The sequence below is a fragment of the Galleria mellonella genome, unplaced genomic scaffold (genome assembly GCF_026898425.1).
Source record: "Galleria mellonella isolate WM207_F2 unplaced genomic scaffold, CSIRO_AGI_GalMel_v1 utg57, whole genome shotgun sequence".
Lineage (NCBI taxonomy): Eukaryota > Metazoa > Arthropoda > Insecta > Lepidoptera > Pyralidae > Galleria > Galleria mellonella.
In genome coordinates, this window is record NW_026442119.1 from 9,334,352 (window position 1) to 9,348,959 (window position 14,608).

General features: G+C 31.1%; 1 protein-coding gene across 6 annotated transcripts in view; it reads left to right on the forward strand.

Moving 5' to 3' along the window:
* The first annotated feature begins 611 nt into the window (after positions 1-611).
* The window catches only part of LOC113509847 (transcription factor collier), an 87,066-nt gene continuing 73,069 nt past the window's right edge, over positions 612-14,608 (forward strand). For all 6 annotated transcript variants that reach the window (XM_031910909.2, XM_031910914.2, XM_031910910.2 and 3 more), the window contains exons 1-3: positions 612-1,442; positions 2,321-2,459; positions 12,950-13,106. In XM_031910909.2, the coding sequence (XP_031766769.1) occupies positions 2,329-2,459; positions 12,950-13,106 (288 nt within the window). In that variant the 5' untranslated portion in view covers positions 612-1,442; positions 2,321-2,328. The remainder of the gene's footprint in view (positions 1,443-2,320; positions 2,460-12,949; positions 13,107-14,608) is intronic.

Genomic DNA, 14,608 nt, shown 5'->3' on the forward strand with positions numbered 1-14,608 from the left:
AGCCTACCATCGTCTACAAATTGCTGTACATTGTGTAATTTGCTGTAGTCCATTTGTGTTGCTCTATTTTGGTACAAAATACAGAGATTACAGATTACCTATACCTTAGTTTGAAACAACTCATCAGAAGTATAGCTAAGACAATGGTATGTATGAACCTATAAGTATTATATAAAACTATATTATTCTATTGCTTTACTGTTATTAATATTGTAATATTATTTTAATTTTTTTTCTGAAAGAAAAATAACCAACATATACCTGTTAAGTAGATATAAAAAAGAAAAATATAATTTTGAGCTCCAACAGTAGATATAACACAGATTTATTAACGTTCTCATAAGTACAATGAACTCTACATTATAAATTATGAGACGACAAAACCTCATCTCGCATGTAGTTAAAGTCAATTCCCACTGAAATTTCATCATCGTCAATCTAACTTGGTTTAATAAGTAATACTTTCAGCGCTGTGGGCCGTCCCTGAGCTGAGGCCGGCTGGTCCAGAGAGATGCTGTGCGTCTCATCTCTCCGGCCATCCCTTACCCGCGCGCAGAACTCGTGGTCTCAAAGGGAAACCTCGCATGCGAACCGTCATTACCATAGTCCGCGCCGATAAATTCACACGTGTATAATCCAGTTCGGATTTTAAAAATTCTACCGTAATAATATAGAGAAACTTTAAAAATGGAATCTTTAAATTTTGAACTTGGAATATATTTAAAGATAATAGTAAGTGGCGCCACCTACGGCGTTGACGCCGTCCCGCTCTTGAGGCGAGGGCGTGTCCCTAGGGCGCCTCCCACAGTCCGCGGGGACGGACGGGGCTCGCCGAAGCCCGGGCACTCGGCGGCGCGCTCCCGCGACGCTTGTTAGTGTTCCGCAAATCCACAGCGGGATCGCCCGCACAACCGGGACTCGATCCCAGTACGCACATACGATAATACAGAGCCGCCTACCGGATAGTTATACAGATAGTTACGCCATAACTGAAGTTTCAATATCGGAATTTCATTTTATAACAGAACAAACTAAACTTTTAACTTTCATCAAACAGTGATACGAACATTGTAATTGTGTTAGAAGTTTTGTTTTTTTTATTTTTAATATGTTTATGATATTTTAACGGATGATGTATCGAACATAATAAGAATTGAAATAATTACTTTGACAGAGTAACGTCTAGAAATCTTCAATTTTGTGCGTTCTTGGTTCAAACGCGAATTGCAATTAAAACGTAACTTTTGAACTTCGCAATTTTCCGTTGGTGGTCGTGCGCTTTCGGGCGCCTGATTCCGGGTTCGCGTAGTGTTTCGAGATTCGGTCGGACGAGTTAAACGCGGCGGCGGGCGGGTACACGGGCTCGCCGTGGCCGCCGCTAGAACTAGACCCCGTGGGATGGGGTCGAAAGCTGTACCCATCGGGGGCACCGAGGTCTTCAGGTATGTATTCTTATAAAAATTATATAACTTTTTTGGGTATTTTTCCTAATGTTATTTACTTTTTACTAACAATTGATAAAAGTAATTACATACCTACGTTTTTATTATGCATTTAAATATTGTTGAGAGCCAAAATATATTTTTAAAATAATTTTATATTTATATTTCTAAACTGTAAAGTTGCTTGTTATAAGAAAAATGTACAAATAAACAATTATGTATCTCTTTTAAAATTAAAATGTTTGAAAAATAAATAAAGCAGATCCATTGTGATTTAAATATTCCTTTTAACGTAGATTTGGGTTTTACATTATACTAAGTCGCCTGTCTATCTACCATTAATGCAGTCACGTTAATGGATTCACATGATGGTGGTTAATATGGTTTTTTTTATACCACTGAGGTGGCAGACAAGCATACGGCCCACCTGATGGTAAGTGGTTACCGTAGCCAAAATTACTATTTTTACCATTTTATATCAAACTATATATATATATATATATATATATATATATATATATATATATATATATATATATATATGTAGTATAAATATGGGTAGATTACGAAAATACAAAATGACAAATATTTTTTTTAATGATATTTACGTCAAGTAATTTTACCATAGGGAGATTTTATACAAAAATAAATAAAAAAACCGTATAAATAAATTAGGTTCGGTTTGAGGGCATATGCAGAGGTACAATACCTTAGTTTTCAGAAACAGTGACGTATGAGAGGTCCCATGGTACTGTTGAAGTCTGTAGGTGACGGTCACCAATTTCCATAAGGTGGACAACCAGTTTGTCTGTTAGCGCTATCCAAGTTACGTATTACGTAAGTAAAAAACAGTAGTAAAGCTTAGTATCCTGGTACAGGTGGGCTCATGTTCGGCCTCCATCATCAGGAGGCTGCTGGTGGACTTCACGCGCAGCCTCGAGGACCCGTCACCTCTTTGAAAGAGGAGCCTCTGACGCGTGCGTGGATGACACCTACCTCACTAGTTGATAATACCAAGTAAGTATCAGATTGTACTTATTTTTATGTAGAATGCCAGAGAGATGCCGTGTGGTTCTGGCATAGAGTAGGGCTTCCTTTCCTTTCCCGGAGGTATTGTAAGAGCCGACTAAGGAAACTTAATAGTCGAGGGATGGGCAACAGCGTCCCTCTTAAAACATTTCCAAAAGCTAACTACGGTTGCTAACCTGCCTGCCAAAAATGGTAACTACTGGCAAAATCTCTCTTTATGGGGGAAGACCATGGGAGGCCACTGTTCAGCAGTGGACAGTTAACGGTTGATATGATGGCGATGCATATGGGATATTATGGGCGTCACAGTATAATCTATAATGTCGACGATTACCACCTTCCATCAGTTCGGTCGGTTATCTTAACAATTAAAATGAATCTTTTTATTGATATCATTACTTTTAAAGTATTTTTTTTAATAATTATAGGTACTTAAATTAGTTTTTGCGTAAATTATTAATATAATATAATTTTGTCAGTATTAAATGAATGAATATACATTATTTGCATTATACAATATAGGAAATAAGCAACACAATTAACAAATATAAGTATAACAAGTGTTAAACAGTTACCGACTTAACAGTTTTTATAAGTAAAAAATTAGAAAAAAATATAATCATATTCTCAGATATATTAGGTAGGTACTTAGGAAAATACATATACTACATATTTAAATATATTTATTTTTAATATAATGTATAATATTTATAAGTAAAATTTCCTTTTTACAACGTGACCGAATACCTACATGCTAATATTAAATTATGACATTATTATTTATTTGTGTTTAATTGTAATAAGTATGACAATTCCAATTTTATAACTTGAAGCCATCGTTATTGGTATAAAGTTCTCATTATATTGACATGTAGTAACTATTTTATAACGTTAACTATAATTAATTTGTAATATTATGTTTATTTTATAATTTAAATGTTTGTAATATTTATTTTATTAATTTCAAAATTATAATGTAAATATTGACTTGCCACTGTGTGACGAAAACTGTTACATTGGTTAATAAAGAAATATAATAATATATATAAGTATTATATTTTTGTTAAATTTAATAGTAGACTAAGGACGCTTATATACCTTAAATATTAGGTAAACATTTCTCCGTGGTTAAGTAAACCTTTTAGTGATCGAAAAGAGCAATACCCTAAATTTATTTTGGGCACAAAATTGCATTATGGCTTTACAAATATGAGCAAACCGAAACAAATGTCTGTACGGGGTGTGACGTTACCTAACTGGATCGGGTAGGATTAACAGGGGAGCCACTGGGCATCGTTGTTCATTTCTTTTCAATTTTAATAATAATAATTTTATGAACACTTTAAATATATATATATATATATATATATATATATATATATATATATAAATTTCTATTTTAACAAAAATAGAATGTCAGTTATATCACGAAATAAGTATATAATTGCTTTTGAAAGTTATATATTTTGAAAAGTAACTCTTAAAACGTTGATATTTTATTATATTAAAATAATAATTTGACTAATCACTCGTATTAATCTTTTATTGTCCTAGAGTTTCTACAGAAAATGTGATATATTATTTAAAAACAGTGTATGTATCTACCTATCACTTAAAAACATTCTAGAATCGTTTCATTAATTACTAATGTTATTTATATAAATACAAATAAAATATGAGTTAAATCAAGCTATGGCCTACCAGATCGTTAGTGGTCACCGTAGCCGACCCTGAAGAAACTTTTTTACCCTTTTTTGAAAAACCTCATAATGTAGTCTATTGGGGAAATCTCGCTTGTTGCATAACCTCACCGTTTGTATGAGGAAATATTTTTCAAACCGTTATGTACGCGATCATCCTGACTCTAAAGTATGGGGGCGATTTCTAAAATATGTGTGGATTTATATACCGTAGGCTCAAAAATAATTACATGACAAAATTCAATCGTGAAACCAATTTGTTTTTGGCTACAATTTATAGTTTCTATAATTATAAATGCTTAAACTAGGAAATAAGAAATGACGGTTTAAAAATATCATTTAATATTCAAAAATGTCTGCTAATTTACCTGTACCTATTTAAACTATGGACTTAAACGACGTTTACTCGGATAAATTTACTAAACTTCATCTCTATACTTATCTATTTATTATTGTTATTATCGCTCGAGTGCTTGGATGTGGTCAAGAATGACCTCTGACTACCCCTCTTCTAATGGTGTCTGTTATTTTTTTTAATTTACATTAAATTATTAAATAATAATGATTGTAATTGATACACACAATTTATTTTATTAATTTACTTATTTTTTTTTTGTTAAGAAAAATTGCGATTGGTTCTGGCTATAACAGAATATTAGTGTTTTGCTCTTTTGAGGGCAAAGCAATAAACTGAGTTGTGACCATTTTATGTTATTGTGGCACACGCACGAAAGGAAAAATTATGTTACTTTTTTTATGTATATTACTTTTTTTTGTATATGTATTCTTTCATCTTTTTTGTATGTATCTATGTCGGTTGTCATTTATGTACTGTAAGTAATATAAATAAATTATATATCTATTCAACAATCTGTTATAAGTAGGCATTTTATGTCCTGAAATAAAATATAAATAGTTAATAATTTTTCATAAGTTATAACAATAAAATTTACTAAATAAATAAATGTACATTTTTTTCAATACATCAATTTCCAGAGAATAACATATTTTATTACCCCTTAAAAATATACAAAATATTTAATAGAATTCAATATTTTTTTATTATATTTAAAAAAAAATTCTAGATATATTGCATATACTCATAAATTATATTAACAATATTTCTAATATAATTGGCTAATGTTGTAATGGTTTTCAATTAAAAACGTCTAAATTTATAGCTTTGCATTTGTAATCTATAGGTAGTATTGGGAAGTTTTCCCGTAAATATGTCATATTGGCGTATTGGAAGCAGTGTATTTTATTGCTATTTATGTACAAACTAGATACTGCACAATGCGTTCATTATCGTCGAGTATCCAATCAGGGGCGGGCGTATATCGCACGGGCGATAATCAACCGCGTCGTAACAAGTGTGTATTCATAAACGCGAAGGGCGCGATAAATCATAGCGCTCGGTGCGGTAGCGGCGTGTTGTGGTACTACCGCAGTTTTGTTTGTCTGACTGTACCTTGTTACACATTAAAAAAGGATGTATGATGTTTCAAGTTAAATATTTTATTTTCAACATGTCAAGTATTAACTATATAGTTGAAGGTAGGTAATAATTTATTTATTTATTTAACTTCATGATTGTATACAACTAAATTATCTGTTGTAACTTGTAAGTTTAACTAAAAAGAATAATAATTATAGATAGGTTACTAAACTATTAGTTTTTTTTTTATGTCAGATATTGACATTACTATTTATTTATTCAATAAAATAATAATTATTATAATAATAGATAACAGAAAGCATGAAACTATATTTTTTTAATTGGTGAAAATGAAATAGTAACCTTGCTTGCGCTTTTAGCATACACTGGTGAGACGCCAATAAAAGATGTTGAGTGAAGATGAAAGGAGGTCAGTTAGCGCATCATGATAAATTCCACAAAAGTTAATCATAACGGTTTTCAGGGGAGACCGCGTAAAGGTCGACCTGATCGGGTATATTGTTAGCAGTGGAGCTGTTACTAACATTCTTACAAACCACTATATTAAATATGAATAAATTCATAATGTAAAATTGACAAAATGTAGTATTAGGTTGCAGTAACTGTTTACCATTAGACGGGCTGTATGTGAATTTTGAGTGAGACCTTTCTCTTTTCATTTAAGAGTTTCCTCTTGTCGGTGCAACTAATCCATTCATCTTCTATCAGCCAGCTCTATCCCAGGCCATATCCTTGATCTCCCTATACGACATGACACCTAGTGTGTCTTTTATCTGTCCCATGTAGTTATTCCTCGGTCTTCCTCTTCCTCTTTTGCCCTCTATTTTTCCTTCTACTATGCTCTTTAAAAAATAGTCATGTCGTATAAGGTGGCCCAGCATTTTGCCTCTTCTATTCTCTATTATTTTAATTAATGTTCTTTTCTCGTTCACTCTTTTCAGGACTTCCTCATTCGTGAGTTTTTCTGTCCAGCTTATCCTTTTCATTCTCCTCCATGTCCACATTTCGAATGCCTCAAGCATCTTTCTTTCCTTCTGCGTCATTGTCCATGTTTCACACCCATATAATGCTATGCTCGAAATATAAGTTTTTATAAATTTCTTATAAATATTAGAAATATTAAGTAATTACCCTATTTTTAATTAAGTGTTGTTTGTATCTTTTGGCGGCTCAAGTAATTTCGTATTTTTTCACAGTTCATCTACGAGTATATCTATATCAGTCGGACGCAATTGCAAATAAAAAAATATTTACAATTTTTTTTGTTTTATTTTGCATATATTATATTATGTTCGCTGAACGTACAAATTGAACATAGGCCTCCCTCTTGAGGGGATTTTCCAGTAGTCGTAGTTGCCACGCTTGGCAGGCAGGTTAGCAAGTTAATTAGGCCTTTGGTGATGTTTAAAGAAAGATGCTCATTCCTCGACCATTAAGTTCCCTTAAACGCCTCTTACGACACCCACAGGAAAAGAAGGGGTGGTCCATTCTATGCCGGGACCACACGGCACAATTATATTGTTTAATGAATCGGTATAATGTATGTTTATAAGTATTTGTATTATCTACACATATATAAAACACTAGACTATCTTAATATATCTTTTTGCAATATGAAAAATGTACCATACTTATGTAGACACAGATTAAAGTTGTTAAATAAACTAAAACATTTGGTATATTTATAATACTAACAATTTACGATGATATACTTGAATTAGAACGTATTGTGTTTGCGGAGAGCCCTCCCGACATCTGTCATGTTTTACTGAGTTTTGCTTCGACAATGTTGACGTTGCCGGTTGCGTTTACTTGAGCTGGGATGATGGATTTTTAGTTAGATATTTGATTACAAAATACTTTTATCTTTTTACATGATTGTAAAGTTTAATTTGTTTAGATGTTTGTTACACGATCGTGTTCAGAAGTGTTCATGCTGATGTCTGGATAAGTCTGAATTATCTCTAAACTTATATAAGTAAACGATTTTCAGTATTTTTAATGATCATTTAAATTAATAGTGCTTTGATTTTAATAGTGAATTAAAATGTCAATTATGCACTAAAAGTTCTGTAGCTTTATTATGTTTTATACATCTTTTTGTAAGGTAGTGGTTTTATTCTTTTAACTTATAAATTATACAACATGACAAATCTTGAATAATTCTGAATGCATTTTACAATAATTCTTTTTGTAATTGTCAGAATCCACTGATAATTACATTAAAAAAAATATATAAATTTTGTTAGGATTTAAGTGTTTTTTTTTATATAACAAAATATTATATTCTCATGTAAAGGTTAATAAAATATGGATTTAAGTTGCATAAGATATGATGTAACATAAAGTAAACGATCAGACAATATGACGATTTTATTAGCCAATTTACGACATTAAAATAATAAATGATAGTATAGATAAATTAATTACGTATCAACCAAGCCCTTTCTCTTGTAATTACTATAATTTAACTAATCGCGGTCAGTCATCAGCTCATAGGATGACAAATGTTGACAGATAGCTAGCCGTCGGCGATGACAGACTCATTTATATATCTACTACCCAGTACTAAATCATTAACTGCCCCCACCCTTGATTTGAGTTTTTAATAAATTACTTTTAGTAATGTTACCTTCCCTTCTTCTGAATATTGCTTTCGTAAATGAGGACTAGGGTCGGATATCGAGTTGCGACCCTGGCACATTAATAAATAGAATTGGGTATATCAAGCAGCGTCACTTAGTCCCAAAATAAGTTAAACTTGTAATTATCTACTGTTGTACAAATACTTAATAAACGTAGAAAACATTATCAAAAAGAAAAAAAAGATAAATATGCTTACAAACAATAACGTTGGTATGATCTGTGAACCGAATCCCATCCCATCCCATCGGAAAGGGAACCTGCCATCACGTCTGTTATAAAGTACCACTCATAAAACTATTTCTTGAGTTAATTTCAATGAATGATCTCGTCATTCAATCGGTGTATTTAATTCATTTTAAAGTAACTATTATTGAAGTCGGTATTTGTAGTACAAGGTAGTAATTGTCATTGTATTATATTAGTTATTTATTATTATGATTTCAGCCGTAAATTATCCACTGTTAAATATAACCCTTCTTCATAAGAGGAGTTTTGTCAGTAGTTGCCACGCTTGGCAGGCGGGTTGGCAACCGCAGTAAGGCTTTTAGAGATGTTTTAAGAGGGATGCTGCTGTCCATCTCTTGCCCTTCTTTAGTCGACTCTTACGACACCCACGGGAAAGAAAGGGGTGACCTATTCTATGCCGGGACCTTTATATTGGTAATAAATAATATAAATAGTACCTAAAATACTTGTTTAATTTTTTTGTCCAAATTTGTACACTAGTCCACTGAAAACGGATCCAAATTCGAAGATTGATAATGGTCCCGCGATCTGCCAGCGAAAAAAGCGCTACAAGCTAAACGCGGCGCCGAAACTGGTTGCGATAAATAAAACAATGGAGTGTCGCGTACGAGAGTATAAAATGGCAATCGCGAAACCAATTTGTTTACGCAAATTCTGCAGCGGGGAGAGATGAATGGGCGACCATGCCGTAATACGGTCCTGGCGGTAATGCCGGCGGTAGTGTTGTGCCTGACCCAATATAGATATTGCTTTATTTATTTTTATAGGTATTTATTTTATGTAATTTTTTTATATAAACTTTTAGATTTAACTCTGAATTATCGTTTCTCTATTGTTATTTTAACCGGAACACGTTATTTATATATAAAAAAATTTTGTTTATTTATATTTCCATATTATTTAGTATTTCCATAAAATCTTTAACAATAATACAAGCACCTAAAAAGAAGATAAAAAAGAAATATTGGGAAAAAATGGAAAAACAATAAATGAACGATCATGCTGCAAAACGGTGCTGTGTTATGCCTGACCTAATATTGCTACCTTTACTTTTGTAATTGCTTATATATTTTTTTCTTTATATAAATACGTTAAGTATTATAATAATTTAACAAGGACGCAATATTTACATCAATAAAAATAAATGCTCTCTACATTACTTCTGAAGTTACTCATACAACACTTTTGTAACATTATATGTATTATAAAAAAAAAAAATAGTTATAATATTTTATATTTTGTACGTAACGTAATCTAGAAATATTTCAAAAAGAAAAAAATATAAAAAAAATAAACTGTGGCACAACTAATAAAAAAATGTAAGTAGTTACATAATATCATGTCGATTTATTTATTATATTATTAATATTTTTACTTATTACATTCTAATGAATTATATTCAGCAAATAACTCGTAACGGGAACAGCAATGAGAAATGTGGTCAAACGTATGATAAAGTGCTATTTCCAAATTTTAATGTTCTATCGATGGATTTATTGCACGCTTTCATTATATTCCGACTATCAGAACAAACAGATTTGGCCTTTATTAATACTGCAGTAGGGTTTAAAAGATTTGTATAAATCAATACATTTTCTAACACCATATATATATGTCGATATCGAGGTGTGTGGTGCTATTTGTTTGTCGTCACCTCATATTTGTTATCGATGTTGTAGAATTGTATTCAGATTTATAATCTTGCCACCGTGTTATTATCTAGTTTTAGGTACCTCATAAATAGATACTAAAGTATTGAAAATGTTACTGTATATTTTTATCATCATTCCAGTTATTCGTCAATCATTGATGAACCTTATGCATTTATATTTAAAAAAGAGTTACGGGAATACAATGGATTTCGATATATTATATGATTAATCTGTACAATATATTTGATCATATCTATATCAATCTATTAATTATATCTATGGGCTATATATTTTCAACCGATATCTTCATATAGAAAGAAATTCTAATTTGCTTGTATTTTTTTAAATGTTTTTTAACTCATAACTCCGTTAGTTGTAAACCGATTCGGAAACTTTTTTTTTTAACTGAAAGGATATGGATTTGTCTCATAAAAAATATGAAATTTGGTGCAGTTGAAATAAGTTTTTTTTTTTTGTGGAGCACAATTTTAATTATACGTTATACTTACGTTAAGTTTCCAAAGGGTATTTATTATAGGCATCACAGTATATTCATTGTCATGTCTATGGTGCTATACATGTCTGTAGGCGACAGTTACCATTGTTCATCAGGTGGACTTTCAGCTTGTTTCCCATTCTACGTTTCATAAAGTATATACTTCACATAGATTCTGTTAATTTATTTTTATGTAACGCAATAATTATTTACATAAATTTTGCTACAGATTTTATTAATTCTATTTATAATCGAAGGATTATATTTTTTTATATTTTCAAGTCGTTGTTTTTTTGCATAGTAAAATTATAACAAAGATTCAACTACAGCTAATTATATGCCTTAAATTTTAATCAGTATACGCTATTGTGACCAACATAATGTTAAAATGTTCGAAACATTCTTTATTGCCTATTTTAGAGTTAGAAATGATAGCCATAATTGTTCGTAGAGACGTCAAGCCGTGATAGGGTTGACCATGTTAAATACAATAACAATCATAAACGAACAATAATTCGAAACCCTTACTTTCTAAACTAACGGGGAAGGCAATAAATCAATTTAGGAAGTTTTAAAAATTTTTAATATTTGCCATTTGTTCTTCTAAAAGTTTTTGTATTCTGTGGTAAGTTTGCTGATCGCTTCAGTGGCTGAGTTATTGACAAATAGTAGGATAAAAATAAAATGCCGACGAAGGAATTTTAAATTTACGGCAGTATATTCAGTTTCGACTTTTTGTGTTCACAGCTGTCGTTTAATTGTTTGTTGGGTGTAGTTGCATTAGTGGTGATGTCTAAATAATATGCGAGAAATATTTGCATTAATAAAGAAACATGTATACTTTTTTTTTTTATGCAACTTAAAGCGGATTCGACCAAACGAGAATAAATTTTATTTTTAGATTAAACTGCAAGTTATTCGAGAATAAATTAATTTTACGTTTTACCATTTACAATTCTAAGATTAACGATCTTATTCGGGAATATCTACTATACCACTGTTTTGCATGGTATAACAAAGATATTCCAAGAATAGTAAAATAAAATGGCGTCCCAGGACCATATGATTCGTATGCTGTTAAACACGTGTGGTGATTTCTATACGTAGTACAATTAAGTACTGGTAATCTCGGTTTGGTTTTCATTTTCGTATAAAATAAATAAAATGTTACCTATATATAAAATGTTATAGTGGGCCTCCACTAAACAGTAACTCTCTCTCTCCGATTGTAGCCAATTTGGACTACGTTGCCGTTTATCTTCAGCCATTTTCTTACAAAATAAGTATAAAAAGCAGACACTACAGTTGTGTAGCGACTGCTAATAAGAACTAACAAGAAAACAATAATAACTAACAAAATGTAACAAATGTAGATATACCACGTGGTTGTCAGTTGACAAATTGTTGTTGACAGTTAACATTGACAAAATGACAGCAATTTTTTTTTCATTCACTACAATACAACAAAAGTAAGTTGATATAACATAAGCTTTTATGTCGTCTTCCTGTAGAACAACGTTAATTTGTCGGGTATCATTTTCGGACACCGTTCACTTTACTAGTCACGAATAGTTATTTAAAGTATAGTTATACTTTAAACTGCATGGAAAAATGACTTTTGATTTATTCGAGATTAACATCATGAAAAAGACTATTCGTGTATAAATTAAAGTTTGGTCGAATCCACTCTTAGAATGGCAAACAAGCTGACGGCCCACCTGATGGAAAGTGGTAACCGTCGCCACAGATAATATAATACTATACTAGTACTATATTATCTGTGGCGACTACTATACTAGCCGTCGCCTATAGACATGAGCAGTACCATGGACATAACAGAGTATACTGTTTTGCCCATGATACCTCCCATGTGTTGTTATTCATGAGAACTCAGTAGCTATTCCTCTGTACTCTGTAAATTCACTGACATATCCTACCCTCCAACCCGAAACACAGCCATATAAACACAACTGCTTCACGATAGAAACACGAATGAGACAGAGGTGCCCAAGCCAAAAGTCCTGTACTTTTGTACAAAGTTTCCCTCTAGTAAATTATTATTTGTTGCAACTGTTAATAATATAAAGATGACACTTTTTTTATGTATAATAAATATTTATATACCAATATAATCAAACTTTTTCAGATTGCAAATTATATGTTAAAAAAAATTCGGCCCAGTACTAGGTTAAATATAATCTTATTAGAATTATGATTCTCAATTTGAACTCAAAATTGAATTAAAGTGAATTCTAAAGTCAATTTTTTTAACTCATCAGTAGCGTGGGTGTGGGTCGAGCGCACTTCGAAAAGCAACCGCCCAGTAACCTGCGCAAGAGCAACTTCTTCCATTTCGTGGTGGCGTTGTACGATCGAGCCGGTCAACCCGTCGAAATCGAGAGGACCGCCTTTATCGGCTTCATTGAGAAGGATCAGGTGAGAATAATTTAATTGATATATATTTTTTTTTTCCAATATTATAAATGTACAAGTTTATAAATATGTATGTATGTTTGTTACTTAATCAATATAAATAGGCGAATGTATTTGAATTTGGTCCACTTGGTTGGTTTAGGTTATATCATAACTTGTATATGTAGGTATACATGTATTTTTATGATTAATGGAGATCAGAAAAAATCACATGGATGAAGTCGCAGATAAAAGCTTAAATTATAATGAATAATTATATATTTCACATTTGCTCGGAAATTGATTATTTTTAAAAAATACTTTAGACCACTTATGAATTCCCTCATAAAATAAAAAGCAAGTCTTTTTAAGAAAAAAAATACATAAAATTAAAAGTATCCAATTTTATTTTTAATTACGAGTACAAGTCATATACATACGTACGTTCGTACGTACCTACCTAATACAGTTCTATGTTGAAAGACAAAATTATACCTAAGTGGTATTCCATTTTATCCTTAATCCTTGATACGCGATCAGTATCATGATAGTCAGGACTCCATTAATCAGGATCACTCAGACATGATGTCTATTGTGTGTACAATAGCTTATTTACATAATACGCTGCGTTGGTGGTAATAAAAAACCTGTAAAATATGTGATACAAACAAAATGCCGAGTTGGTTTAATTTAAGCTTTTTAGAGACTATTAAAATATACTCACGACTTTAATGCACAAGGAGACCAGAGACCTTTTGTTAATAGTTGACAATATAGTGAATATTATTAGTATCTGAATGTAAAATTTGAATTTATAACTGTCCTCCGGATTGATAAATTTTAACTTATCAATCCAAAAGAAAGCTTAGTAATAATTAATCTAAAATCGTTAATTGAAAATTTCAACTGACCAAAAAATTGTTTAAAATTTATTGATAATAATACTACTCATAATAGAACTTTATGCACATTATCAAGGATAAGAGAACACGAATAATTGATTTAGCAACATAATTTAAAAGTATATTAATCTTATTATATTAGCTCTAAAGATGGGGTTTAGATTAAATTATGTGTATATTTTTTTTATTTAATACAATTCAAATTTCGAATCGAAAGTATTGAAATATCGTTTTGCTGTGCAATTGCTTTCTATTCATTGATATATTACTCTTTGAAGACTAGGTAGAATGGATTGTGTTCCTTTTATTATTTCATATAAAAAAACAGTATCAGATCCATAATTTACTATGTAAAAAGAGATTATCGATTACTATTCTACTATTCTTAATCTATGATATACGATTTTGCTCATAGATTAAAAATAGTAGGTACCTCGTGCATTCTCTTTCTATAATTAATTGATAAATTAAATTAATTTATTGATAAATAATTATTAAAAATTCTATATTGATTTTTATTTTAGCAATATGAGCAGAGCATACTGGATACTGGTATATAGGGCATACAGGCAATATTGGGCATATTGGAGTATTTTTTTTCTGATTGATAAATTTAATGTTTAT